The sequence below is a fragment of the Canis lupus genome, chromosome 20 (assembly GCF_003254725.2).
Source record: "Canis lupus dingo isolate Sandy chromosome 20, ASM325472v2, whole genome shotgun sequence".
Lineage (NCBI taxonomy): Eukaryota > Metazoa > Chordata > Mammalia > Carnivora > Canidae > Canis > Canis lupus.
In genome coordinates, this window is record NC_064262.1 from 44,998,611 (window position 1) to 45,012,769 (window position 14,159).

The following is a 14,159-nucleotide window of genomic DNA, read 5'->3' on the forward strand; positions in this document are numbered from 1 at the left end:
ACTGGGCGATGTTGCAGGGATTTGTCTACGTGCCGGAATACAAAACAAAACACAAAAGACCGGTTGGTCGCAGTCGCAGCCGGGTGACCCTAGTCACCAGCGAAAGTGAGCCATGGGGAAAGGGCGACGGTGGGGGCCGGAGCGGCCTGGGGCAGAGGGACAGGAACCCGGAGCCGTCTGCGAGGCCTCTCGCCTCTCCGTGCCTCAGTTTCCCCTCTCTGCGCCGCGCGGGGGCAGCTGGAGGGCGGACCCTGCCTACCACCACACCCACGGCTTCTAGCGCGGCGTGGGGCACCGGCCCGGCGCCAGAGTCTACACGGCCCCGCCTCGCCTTGACGTCGGCGCTGACGCCACCCGCCCCCCTCGCCACCGGCCGGGCCGCCGCGCCGGGTTAACTCTGCGGCTGCTGCGGGCCGCGCGGAGGCTCCAGATCCTTCCCCCACCCCCGCCAGAGGAGGGGCCAGGCTGGGGGGGACGGCGAGCTGCAGGTCCCGGGCAGGCCCGGCCGCCCCGCGAGGCGGGAGGTCCCGAGCAGCCTCCAGGCCTTCGCCGGCGCCGTTCGCTCCGCCTGGAATGCGCCTCCCGCCCCGGTCCAAGTCGTGTTTACAGCGACCTCTCTCCCTCCGGCCCGGCCGTGACCCCTCCGGGCCTGGGAGTGTCCTTGTCCGGCTTGTCTCCTCGGGGGTGGGGCGGGGTCCTCTCCCCCAGCAATCCATTGTTTCAAGGTCCAGTTTCTTCCCCCCATTTTTCAGATGAGAACCATCGAAACCCAGAGAACTTAGAGAGGTCACCCAACGAGGGGCCGCAGCGCCCCGGGCCGAGCCCTGGCTCTTGGGGCTCCCAGCCCCCACTCCCGTCGCCCCCCTATCGCGGCGGGGGAGGGGACCCTGTAGGCCCCGCCCTGCCCCAGGGGAAGTGAGAATGGGGGGCCCTCCCCCGCACCCTCACCACTTCCTCCCGAGGAGAGGCGGTGGCGGGGAAGGGGGGAAGCGGCGAGCGAGGGAGTACACGGTGGTGGCCTCAGGTTCTGAGTGTTGGGAGGGGTGTCTCTGCCTCCCCACGCCCGCGAGACGCAGGGCTGGTGTGTGTCTCCGTGAGTGCTGGGAGGCCCCCCAAACCTACTCTTTCCTTGGAACCTTTCCTAATCAACTGGGACTCTGGCTACTCCTCCCGCCCTGGAGGCCCAGCCACCACCGCTTCCCTGCTGTCTGCTGCCTGCCTGGCCCCCATTCCATCTACTCCCCCACTGGGCCCCCGCTCTCTTACTCGCCCCCCTGTCCTGCAGCTCACAGAGAGCAGGCTGCCTGTATTCCAATCTGCCCTCTGAAAATGGGGGGCAGGGAGCCACGCTTTGCTCAGAACCTCAGTTTGTCCCTCTGAAAAATGTGAACAGATGTCCCTCCTTGCAGTGCTGGTGTGGGGATATTAAGGAAAAATGTGGGGAGTGGGTTTCCCATTTTGATCACATGGATGCATCCTCTCCATTAATTCACTCATCCATTTATTACATAGTCAAATCATCCATTACACCATCCACTCATTAATTCATTTACTTATTTAATTCATATTCATTGATGTACACATTCCGCCCCCCTCCCCCCCCAATCCCTGGGCAGCCTGAGCAGGACGTCAGGGGCCCATAGTTCATTGCAGAAGCCTGTCAGGAGCCACAGGACTGAGGGTGGGGACAGCCCCAAGGTCTTGAGGCGGAAGCGGGGAGCTTCCATTTATCTGAACCAAACTGAAGTCTCCCCAGAGAGGCCCTGTGGGGTCCCTGCTACCTGCCACCACCACCACCTTCATTTGTGACCCTGGAAATGGGTCTATAAACTCGAAGGCCCTGAAAGGATGCTGGTGGATGCAGGTAAACCCCACGCATAGTAGGTGCTCACTGCCAAGGCTTGGCACATTATTGAGCACCTACTGTGTGCTGGGGCCCTCAGAAACAAAACCACAAAGTGGATTCCCGTGGCCTCTCCTGCACCCTTCTTTGGCTTGGCTTGGGGCTTCCCTGCTTTTAACGCTTTCTGGATATTTAGACATTCCCGCTCTGGGCCTGGCCCAGAGTGTCCCCGAGGAAGGAATTCCTGGGTTTTGCTCTCATTTCATCGTTTTTTCAATTTCTTTCTATTTATGGCAAGATAAACTGGTTTTCCATTCTTGGTGGTGACATTAAGTTTCCCTTTTGAAATATATTTACTTAAGTAAAAACAGAAAAGGGGGTCGACCTAAAGGAGAAATTGTGACATCAGCCTAAAGCGGACTTCTTCATTGTGGTGGGTATTTCCTGGCCCATAGGGGAGCATCAACTGAGGAGGTGATGAGGGATGGTGGAAAACCCTGGCCTACCACAGAGGCCCTGCACACAACACAGTAGGTGCTCCACAGAGGGTGATGGAATGGCTGAATGATGGTGCTGGAGGTTGGCCAAAAGAAAAACAAAAGCAAAGCAAATCAGCTTCTGAACTTAATTTAGTGAACTCACCACCCTCCCACCCCCAACCTTCAGGTTTCCCCAAGTCCGCCTAGGAAAGGGCCTAACCTGGGCCTGGGTATACAGCAGATGCACATTACATGGGGCAAGGGCAGGGCTCTGGCCCGGCCGGGGGTGGGGGAACGTGGTGTGAGTTGTTTTCTCCTTGCTCGGGCGCCCTTCCGGGCTCACTCTGGACGGTCAATCAAGGAACTCTGGGCTGCGCGGCTCTTCCGGGCCTGCGGGAAGCTGGGGACACTGCAGCCTCCGGGTGCAGTCAACAGGGCCACCGGTCGTAAAGCAGGCTCCGTCGGTCTGGCTGCATCAGCTGCTGAAGGGAGCTGACGACGCGTTTCCTCGTCCGTAAAATGGTCTTGGGAGACTGGAAAACGCCAGTGCCCGCCCGGAGGACGGGGTGTGGGTCCCCTCCCTGCGGCCCGCCGAGCACCTGCACTGGACGGGGGAGGTGGCTGTGGTTCCTGCTCCCGGCGAGGGCGGAAGCGGGGCTGGAGGGGAGCGGCGGGAGGGGAGGGGCCGCCGCCTCGGCCGGTAACCTGATCCCTAGGAATGCGCGGAGGCCAGACGCGCCCCCCAGCCCCCCGCCGGCGCCCCTCCCCCGGCCCCCTGCGGGGTCCCGCCACCCGGGGACGGCCCCTTCAAGCCCCGCCCCCCCCCAGCCCGGGGACCCAGGCGCCGCAGGACATTCCCCAGAAGCCCTACCGAGCCCCGCGGCGTCCTGCGCGCAGCCCCCCGCCTACCTCCCCTTGAGAGGTTCCATCCGCCTCACCCCTTTCTGCTTCCTGCTTAACTCCTTTATTCTTTCTTTGGGGCTTTCCGTTTCATCCACTAGCTTGGAGTTCCCTGGGTCTTCAAGTAAAGACCAAACATGAAACCGAGTTGCAGGTTGTTTTAAACAAGAAGGGTAGGGATCCCTGGGTGGCGCAGCGGTTTGGCGCCTGCCTTTGGCCCAGGGCGCGATCCTGGAGACCCGGGATCGAATCCCACGTCGGGCTCCCGGTGCATGGAGCCTGCTTCTCCCTCTGCCTGTGTCTCTGCCTTTCTCTCTCTCTCTGTGACTATCATAAATAAAAATTAAAAAAAAAAAAAGTTAAACAAGAAGGGTAATAATCTCCTGGCTCTTGAGAGGCCCCAGAGCGGTGGAGACTGGAACCCTCCTCGCTGGGAAAGGGGTGGAGGGTTAGTTTCAGCTTCCCTTCCCCACCGAGGGTACTACTGGGGACTGGCTGAATTTTCAGACGGGGCCTGGGCTGTGTGGACCCCGGCGGGCCGCACGCCCTCCCTGGACGCTGCTGTGGGAAGTGAGTTAATGTCCTGAGACTTGTGGAGCTGCTGGGAGAGTAAGGGCGAAAATCTAGGCTGAGCCCTGTTGCTGACTTCTCCCTCAATCCCGTCTCCCTGGGCCACTTCCACTACTCGGGACAAATACCACCCAGTCTCCCATGGAAGCCCTGCACCCTTGCCTTCCTTCTCTCCCCCTGGCTTCCCCTGGCTCACCCAATCCAGCCCCACCTGCTCTCTCCATCAATGTGGCCAGCTGGTGTCTTGCCCCAGGGCTTTTGCACTGCCCATTGTCGGAGATGTCCCACTGTAGATGTCCCACTGTCTAGGATGTTCGATTTGCTCCAGCTCCTCCTTCATTCAGCATTAGCTCCTGATTACCCAACACTAAGACATACCTCCATCCGTGGAGGGGGCACATTCTCCTTGAAGTTGTGTTAGATTCCTCCTTCAGATCGTGTGCTGGGAGAGTGATGGTGTTTGTGACATCCATGTGTGTCCCCATCACTTGGCTCATAATAGGTGCTCAGTCAGTGGACAGGGAATTTTTAAAAAATATTTTATTTATTCATGAGCGACACAGAGAGAGAAAGAGAGGCAGAGACACAGGCAGAGAGAGAAGCAGGCTCCATGGAGGAAGCCCGATGTGGGACTCAATCCTGGGACTCCAGGATCACACCCTGAACCAAAGGCAAAGGGTGCCTGAGCCACCCAGGTGTCCCTGTGTACAAGGAATGAATGAATGACAGAATGGGAGTTATCCCTAATTCACTGCCTGTGACTGGTTGGTGGATTTAGGGCTCCCTCAACTTGCCTGGCGAGGTGGGGATAGGGTTGATCCAAATGATAGAGCAGGACTGGGGTGTCCCAGACGGCTCCTTGGCTAGGAGGAAGGAGAGGGCAGGAAAAGGTGTTGGATCAGAGGGAAGAGCAAGTACACAGCAGTGGGGACCAAATGAGCCAGGCCTTGAAAAGTGTTGCCGGCAGAGTCTGCTCAGGGCAGCTCCCCATACTTTAGGGGCTAAGACAGGTCCTCTCTTCCTCCCCTCCCGCAACTAGGAGAGATAGAGGCCAACAAAGACAGTGGGCAGGCTCAGCCCGGCATGGGGGGGAGGGGCTACTTAGGGGACCTCTAGGCCGGATAGTTAGGGTAGGCTCCTTGGAGGAGGAGACACTGGGTTTTGAAGAATGAGTAGGAATTTTGCCTGGAGGATAAGGAAGGGCACTCCTGGCCAAACAAACATACACAGTTAAGGTTGGCCTAATTATAATAACGTAAAACACGTAAGAGAAAACAATTATGAGCTCTTACTATTTCTTCACATCCAATACAAATCACAATACTCTATGCACCTGGCCGGCTCAGTGAGTAGAGCATATGACTCTTGATCTCAGGGCTGTGCGTTCTAGCCCCATAATGGAGTTAGAGTTTACTTAATTAAAAAATAAAATAAAATAAAACAAACCCCACAAGATTCCAAGAGGTGGGTGAGATTACTCACTCCATTTTCATGAGGAGGAAACGGAGACTCAGAGGGGTAACGGGCCTTGGGCTCCCTGTGCCTCCATATCCCAAGGTCTGTTTGCTGGTTAGTTTTTCAGCTAAGGCAGGTTCTGCCCAGAGTTCACCAGACCGTTCACCCACTTGTCAAGGTGAAGGCCCAAGGTCAGGGCGGAGGCTCCTTAGGCCACCCACTCATGTCCTGCCCTGGGGAGATGCATGGCCCCATCTGCTCCGATCGAGCCCCATTGCGTAGGCCCAGAGAGGGGTCCCAGGGCAAGGCTAGCAACAGGCTGGGGGCTGCATCCCACCTTGCGAGGGCAGGTCTGGAGGACTCAGTGACCTACGTGCCTGGAAACACACAAATGGACACATCCACATCCACCAGTATACATATATGTATACACACACAGGCACACAGATCTACATGCCCACCCACACAGGCACATAGACCCCACCCTCATGTGTGAACACATCTGGGTACAGGGATCCATACATGAACACACACAGGCACAGACATTTGTGTGTACATAGACACATACTCACACCCCTGGGTCACTGCCCACCAGGCCAGGTCTCTTGCTCATGGTGACAGTTTCCTTCATTGCCTTCTTGCTCCACAGCCCAGTTAGGGGCAGGGCCAGGTGAGGCTGGGAAGTAGAAGAGGGGGGTTGGGGGCTGGGAACATTCATGCCCACAGGCAAGTCAGACAAACCTAGGCCAGAAACTGCCACTGCAACCAGGCCACGCAGTGTTCTTGTTTATGCCAAGTCAAGTGCTGTACAGGATGCTGGAGACCCAGCAAGTTCAGGATAGACAAGGTCCCTGCCCTCCAGGATCTTTGGGTCCACCCAGTCATTCTGAATGCTTCCCAGGCTATAATGGAAATAAGGTGAGTGGGAGGGGCCTCTAACCCCAAGTTTGCACTGGGGAAGGGAGCATCACACAGAGGACATAGCATATGCAAAGACCCTGAGGCATCAGTGGGCCCAGAAGCCAAGGCTCAGAGAAGGTGAAAGGTTAGATGGGGGTCAGTGGAAGAAGGGGCCTTAGCCTCCACCATCTGGCTGAGAAACTGGCTCCATTCTGAGTGTGGTGGGAGCCATGGAGGGGTCATGTGAAGGGGCTGTCAGCTAGACCCAGATGTCCCAAGAATCCCTAGGGAGCATTGGGACAGGTTGTTCCCTTCCTCCTCCCTCATAGTCCATCTCCAGCCAGCCTTTAGGGAGGCCCTTGGAGCACTGACAAAACAGTATTAAGTAGGTAACAATTACCAGCTAGGATTCCTGCCTAACAACCAGGAAGGGGAGGGCTGCTAAGGAGGAAACTGTGGGGACCTACAGGCAACCACCTTCACCTCAGGACCCACAGCACACCCTGGCAGATGCAGAGTAAAAATATAGGCGGCTGCCCAGGAGCAAGAGGCCAGGGTTCTACCAGGTGGATAAGAGGTCTGGCCTGGTCACACCTTGCCGAGCCTCAGTTTCCCATCTGTAGGTCAGGAAGCCAGACTCCATACTTTCAGAATCCTCAGTGAAAAGTATCAGGATCAAAGCGCTTCCAGCAACTTCTGGCAGTTTTCCTTTTCCCTCCCTCGTCTTTCTGGGGCAAACACACCACCGGAGATTCGGGGGTAGGGGTGAGACAGAGGCCGATCTGGCCCAAACGCCCAGGGATCCACCGGGAACAGCTAGCTCCCTAAAGTTTTCTGCCCCCAGCCCGTGCGGAGCCAGGGCAGAGGTGCGCTGAGGAAGGCACTTGTAGACGTAGTGGAGCGGGAGGTGCCAGGGAGTTATTTATCCATCCGGGCCCCATCCCCCGCCGGTCCCCGGAGGCCGGCACCGCCCCCACCCCCGCCCAGCCGGGGCCCCACGCGCGGATACGGGGCGGGGCTTTGGGACGGGCAGGAGGCTGGTGGCCGGGCTCATCACGCCACCCGGGACGTGCCTTGGCGGGAGGCAGCGCTGGGGGCATTGGTCGTACACTGCGCTCCCGGGGCGGGGTAACCGGGTCCAGGAGTGGGGCCCGCCTCCATGACGTCAACCCACAAGGCAGCGCGCTGTTGTGCGGTTTACCGCGCGTCACCGGGGCAACGGCGCCAGGGGGGCGTCGGTGGTTTGGCCCCGCCCCACCATGCAAATGAGCGACGTCACCCACACCCAATGGCGAGCGGGGGCAGTGAGCTCATCGCACTGGGCCGAGGCTATAAGAGGGCGCGCGAACTGCGCGGCGCAGGAGCCGCCGCCAGCGGAGGGCCGGGCGCAGCGGCCTCGGCCGGGGCGGGCGCAGGGCCGAGCGGACGGGGGGGCGCAGGCCCCCCGGGCGGCCGCGGCCACTCCCCCCCTCCCCCCGGGCCGGCGCGGCGGGGGAGGCGGAGGATGGAAACACCCTTCTACGGCGATGAGGCGCTGAGCGGCCTGGGCGGCGGCGTCAGTAGCAGTGGCGGCGGTGGTAGCTTCGCGTCCCCGGGTCGCCTGTTTCCCGGGGCGCCCCCGACGGCGGCGACTGGCAGCATGATGAAGAAAGACGCGCTGACGCTGAGCCTGAGCGAGCAGGTGGCGGCGGCGCTCAAGCCCGCGGCCGCGCCGCCCCCGGCCCCCCTGCGCACCGACGGCGCCCCAGGCACGGCGCCCCCCGACGGCCTACTCTCCTCGCCCGACCTGGGGCTGCTCAAGCTCGCCTCGCCCGAGCTCGAGCGCCTAATCATCCAGTCCAACGGGCTGGTCACCACCACGCCGACGAGCACTCAGTTCCTCTACCCCAAGGTGGCGGCCAGCGAGGAGCAGGAGTTTGCCGAGGGCTTCGTCAAGGCCCTGGAAGACTTGCACAAGCAGAACCAGCTGGGCACGGGCGCGGCCTCGGCAGCCGCGGCCGCCGGAGGACCCTCGGGCACGGCTGCGGGCGCCGCGCCTCCTGGCGAACTGGCCCCAGCGGCAGCCACGCCCGAGGCGCCCGTCTACGCGAACCTGAGCAGCTACGCGGGCGGCACCGGGGGTTCGGGGGGTGCTGCGACGGTCGCCTTCGCCGCGGAGCCTGTGCCCTTCCCTCCGCCACCGCCCCCAGGCGCGCTGGGGCCGCCCCGCCTGACCGCGCTCAAGGATGAGCCGCAGACGGTGCCCGACGTGCCAAGCTTCGGCGAGAGCCCGCCGTTGTCGCCCATCGACATGGACACGCAGGAGCGCATTAAGGCGGAGCGCAAGCGGCTGCGCAACCGCATCGCTGCCTCTAAGTGCCGCAAGCGCAAGCTGGAGCGCATCTCGCGCCTCGAGGAGAAAGTGAAGACGCTCAAGAGCCAGAACACGGAGCTGGCGTCCACAGCGAGCCTGCTGCGCGAGCAGGTGGCGCAGCTCAAGCAGAAGGTCCTCAGCCACGTCAACAGCGGCTGCCAGCTGCTGCCCCAGCACCAGGTGTCCGCGTACTGAGCCCGCGCGCGGGGCGCATGCGCGGCCCCCCTCCCCGGGAGGCGGGCTCGCGTGGGGGGGGCGTGGGCGCCCCGGACTCGGAGAGGGCGCGGCCCCGGGGACACCCCCCCTCACCCCCGGGGTGCCAGGATTCCGAGAGGGCGCGGTCCCGGAGGACCCCCCCCCCGGGGGTGCCCAGGACTCGGAGAGGGCGCCTCAGACTCGACAAGCTGGACCCCCTGCTCCTGGGGGGGCAAGCGCATGACCCCCCCGCCCTCGCGCTGCCTCTGTTCCCCGAGCGCGGCCACCCAGTGTTGCACAAACCCGCGCGCCCCGGCCGCCCCTTTGTACACACCGCCGCCGAAGGGGACTCCGAGGGGGCGCAGCCTCAAGCCCTGCCTTTCCTTTTACTTTTTTTTTTTTTTTTGCCTTTGGAAGAGAGAAGAACAGAGTGTTCGATTCTGCCCTATTTATGTTTCTACTTGGGAACAAACGTTGGTTGTGTGTGTGTGTTTTTTCTTGTGTTGGTTTTTTAAAGAAATGGGAAGAAGAAAAAAAAAAAAGAACTCCCTTCCCTTTCCTTGCTCTTGCTCCCTCCCTTCCGTCCTTCCGACATCCCTCCTCCCGCCCTTTTTGTTCTGTTGTTTTGTTTTGTTTTGCTACGAGTCCACATTCCTGTTTGTAATCCTTGGTTCGCCCGGTTTTCTGTTTTCAGTAAAGTCTCGTTACGCCAGCTCGGCTCTCTGCCTCCTTCTTCCCCCGCCGGGGCCTGATGGGCTGGGCAGGGCCTGGCTCGCACGCTCCCCCTCCCCCCTCCCCTGCCTCCTTCCCCCTCCTCTCTCCGCCCCTGCTAGAGGAGGAGAGCGGGCGTACGGGAGGGGCCTCGCACATCTGGCGCGCGGCGAGCGCCATCTAGGCGCTCCTGGGCCTGGGGCCGACTAATGTCCAGGTTAGGTGGGGGACATTAGGATCTCCAACTGGCGTTTGGAAGTAGCGAGCCCCCGGGTGTCACCTTGGGGGAAGAGAGGCTAGAAGATGCAAAGAGGACAATCCGAGGCAGGTAGGAAAAGGCAGAAATTTGAACCTCTGGGCCTCCGTTACCCTGTCTGTAAAATGGGCAGAACAGTTGTAAGCTTGCCCCATAAAGTTGGAGGATTAACACTTTGTTCACAGAGCAGTGCTTGGCTTACAGGTGCTCACAGTCGGTGCTCAGTGTAAGCTTTTACTATTGGCTGGCGAATGGGGGATGCTGAGCCTCAGGACCAGAAGGAAGGTGGCCCAGGTTGGATCCGACTTAGGCAGTCTGCCTCCAGGACTGGAGGTGTGTCTACATTCTGTGGGACCTTCCTTTTAGGGCACAGACTTGGAATCCAGATTTTCCAAGTACTCCCCGAAGACCTCTTCCTCTCCAACAGCCTAGTCTCCCATTTTAAGGAAACTAATGTTCAGAGAGGTTGAGTGATTGAAGGTCTCACAGCCTGAAATTTTTAGGAGTTTGCAGGGACATTTGGACCTTAGGCCTCTCACTTCCAGCTGGATGGCCAGGCTGCCTTCTTCCCCTGCCTACTCTGGCCCTTGCTGTTGTTGAGCAAAAGACTCCGGGCCTTGGGCTTCTGCCTCACTTGGGCCCAGAAGGGACTTAGGCATTGGTGGCCAAGGACACAGGGCAAGTCCAGCTGGTGGGCATGTGTGGAGCACCAGCAGTATACCAGTCCTACCTGGAAAGGTGGGTGAATTGTGCCTGTTTTACAGATGGGGAAGCAGGGATGCAAAGAAGGAGCAGCGTGTACCCGTAGTCCCTCTGCCATTGAAAAGGTGGGGCCTCACCACCTACCTGTTTCCTCTTCTGATCACCCTGGCTGCCTACTGTTCAAGGCTTCAAGAACTGCTTTGGGGTTTGGTTTTTAGCCATGTGACCTCACCGCCTTCAGGCAGATGTTTCTGAAGGGGACCCAGCAGTGAGAGGCCCAAGCTGAAGTGGGGGTGTCTTGACACAGGAGACCAAGAACCACAGTATGGGGGAGCAGAGCTTCAGTCTTCAGGAGACCGAGTCCCAACTTGGGTGCCAGTCTGCCGCTGTATAGCCTCAACCAAGTCCTCTTCCCCTGCCCCCTCTACCTTCTGTGCTTTGGAAATGGGTATGTTCATGTCCAGGTAACAGCTCCCGTATCAGTTTGGTGGATGGATAATAATGATACTTGTGCTCCCTGTGCACCCCCAATGTATAGAGAAGGGGAGGCCCAGGACGTTGGGAGATCCGTGCAATTCCCCCGAACTGTTTTACTCATAATCCCAATGCCAAGTGTGTTGCGGCGGAGGGGGGGGGGGGTCCCCATGCCAACCAGTTCAATTTTCTAGACACCAACCAGGTGTCCTACAATTCAGTTCTGACACTACCTGGAGTTTGTGCTTGTGCAGACCCTACAGGTGAAGGGTTTAGTCCCACCACACCATTGCCACTCAGATGCCATTCGGAAATCTCAGGTTCTGAACAACAAGCCCTCAACCAAGGGTTTCCACACTCCACTCCAGTTTTTTTTTTTTTTTTTTTTTAATATTTTTATTTTTTTTTAATTTTTATTTATTTATGATAGTTACAGAGAGAGAGAGAGGCAGAGACACAGGCAGAGGGAGAAGCAGGCTCCATGCACCGGGAGCCTGACGTGGGATTCGATCCCGGGTCTCCAGGATCGCGCCCTGGGCCAAAGGCAGGCACCAAACCGCTGCGCCACCCAGGGATCCCTCCACTCCAGTTTTGATAAATTGCTGGAAGAGCTCACAGAGCTTAGAAAAGTGCTTTATTTACTATTACTGGTTTATTATAAAGGATACCACTCAGGAGCAGCCAGGTGGAAGAGATGCATGGGGAAAGGTACAGAGAAGGGCCTGGAGCTTCCATGCCCCATCTGGGTGCACCACCCTCTCAGCACCTCCATATATTCACCAAGCCGGAAGCTCTCTGAACCCCGGTGGTTTTCTTTTCTTTTCTTTTCTTCTTTTCTTTCCTTTTCTTTTCTTTTCTTTCCTTTTCTTTTCTTTTCTTTTCTTTTCTTTTCTTTTCTTCTTTCAAAGATTTTATTTATTCATGAGAGACTGAGAGAGAGGTAGAGACATAGGCAGAGGGAGAAGCAGGTTCCCTGCAGGGAGCCTGATGTGGGACTCGATCCTGGGACTCCAAGATCAGGTCCTGAGCCAAAGGCAGACGTTCTACTGCTGAGCCATCCAGTTGTCCTAACCCCAGTGGTTTCATTCCACAGGCATGATTGGTTGAATCATTGGCCTGTGGTAATTAGTTCAATCTCCAGCCCCTGTCCTCTCTGGGAGGTGGGACAAACCTCCAACCCTCTAATGGCTCCGCTTTTCTGGGGACCAGCCACCATCCTGGTCCCCAGCCACCATGCATCTTACTAACATACAAAAGATACTTACAGAGCACCTGGCTGGCACAGTGGATTAGGTATCCAACTGGATTTCGGCTCAGGTCATGATCTCAGAATCCTCAGATCCAGCCCCACATTGGGATCCACACTTAGCTCAGAGTTTGCTTGAGATTATTCTCACCCTCTCTCTCTGCCCCTCCCAGTTGCCCTCTCGCACACTCTCTCAAATAAACAAACAAATAAATAAATAAATATTTTAAAAAAGAAAGGAACATCCCTCTCAAAGATTCCAAGAGTTTTAGGAGCTGAGTGCCAGGAACCAGGGACAAAGACCAAATATATCGTATTGTATCCCACTCCTGCTAAATGGCAGAGTAGTGGCTAGAACCCTGGACCGTTGCCTGCCTCCCAGGAGCCTTGGGTCTAAGTGGAGGCCTTATCTTCTCACAAGGATGTGACACGGGGGCTTTTGGGAAAACACAGATCTGATTCCCTACTTGAAACCTTCCTGAAAAAAAGTCCTTGAGTGCATCTGGCCCCAGAAAGATCAATGTCTTTCCAGGCACCTCCCTATCAAAACTCTGTTTCCTTAATTTATGGCCTCAGGGCCTTTGCACAGCTTCAAGTCTGATAACACTTCTTCCCTCAGCTACCCAAATGACCTTTGCTCAAACTCAGCTGCGGTTGCCCTCCTGGCCCCCAACAACCCCCAAGCGGGGCTGGGGCCTTCTTGCGTTCCCACAGAGCTTTGTGCTTCCACCATTATTGCCCTGACCACTGGATTTGTGTTTAGCTCACTGAAAGCCTGGATGGGAGCTGTCCTTGTCATTGCTGAAACAAAGGACATAGATCCTGTCCAACTGCCATGTCCCCGGTTTTGCCCGAAGCTACACCAACAGCGTGGAGAAGAAGAGGGGACCTCTGCTGAGTGGGGCTGGGTGTCCCTGTTTGCCTCTTGCTCTGGTGCCTCCCAGTGGCTCCCCAGAGAAGCCAGGCTGAGGCTGCTGGGCCAGGCTGTGTGGCTTTGGCAGGACCCTGCTGAGCTGAGGCCAAGGTGTGTGTCAGCCCCAGCCTGGCCAGCAGTGATTCAGCCCAGGCATCAGCCCAGCCCCAGGAGGTGGATGGGGACGGTGGCCTCACTTTCGCCTTTAGGACTGTGGCTCAGAGTCAATACCCACTTTTGCCAGGCCCATATGGGGATCCCAAGGGACCTTGGGCCCAGCTCTGTTCTAAGGATGGCCCATCCTCAGAGCCAGACACAGATACCCACCTGGCCTTTTAGGATGTGAACCAGAGTATAAGAGCTGTGCCTCCTTTGCTCTAGACCCTCTCGAGGCTCCCCGGAGCCTTCCTGATAAAACCCAAACTCTCATACTCCTGAGTTCCTCCCAATTCAGTATTCCACCTCCTGGCCCTCTTCTCCTGCCTCCAACCACCTCAGCCCCCGTGTTCCCTAATCATGCCCATCCTGTTCCCACCTTGGGCCATGTGGTGCCCTTCCCCCAGCTCTCCTAAGATTACTCCTTCGCCTCCTGCGCCTCCTGCAGGACTCAGCCCATCCACCCCCTCTTTGATTCCTTCCTAGCAGTTTCACACCCCCAAATTATTTGAGCCGTGTCGCTAGGCAAAGTTAGGTGTTCCTCAGAGGCACCTGGAGGGCTCACTTGGTGGAGCATGTGACTGGATCTCGGGGTTGTTGGGTGTAGAGATTACTTAAAATATATTTTTTAAAGATTTTATTTATTCATGAGAGAGAGAGAGGGAGGAGACGGAGGCAGAGGCAGAGGCAGAGGGGGAGAGGCAGGCTCTCTGTGGAGCAGGGAGCCTGATGGGGAACTTGATCCAGGACCCTGGGATAATGACCTGAGCTGAAAGCAGACGCTGAATCGACTGAGCCACCCAGGCGCCCTTAAAAATAAAATCTTAAAAACAAAAACAAAAAGTTAGGTGTTCAACAAATGCCCAAGGTATGTGAGACTGAGTTTGCCTTGAGACATGTAGGGGAAGAATTTGAGGCCCCCTCTGCTCAGAGCCCTAGTTTTCTATTCAGGACAGGCAGGCAGTATGTAGCAACCACCAAGACCCTTAGTCTGATCTAGGTCTTG

The 14,159-nt window shown here is 57.8% G+C and overlaps 1 protein-coding gene across 1 annotated transcript; it reads left to right on the top strand.

The window, feature by feature from the left end:
* Nucleotides 1-7,487: 7,487 nt before the first annotated feature.
* JUND (JunD proto-oncogene, AP-1 transcription factor subunit) lies at nucleotides 7,488-9,407 on the top strand. The gene has a single exon (XM_025458065.3). It carries the CDS (start codon nucleotides 7,652-7,654, stop codon nucleotides 8,693-8,695), a length of 1,044 nt encoding a protein of 347 aa, XP_025313850.1. The 5' UTR covers nucleotides 7,488-7,651; the 3' UTR covers nucleotides 8,696-9,407.
* The last annotated feature ends 4,752 nt before the right edge of the window (nucleotides 9,408-14,159 follow it).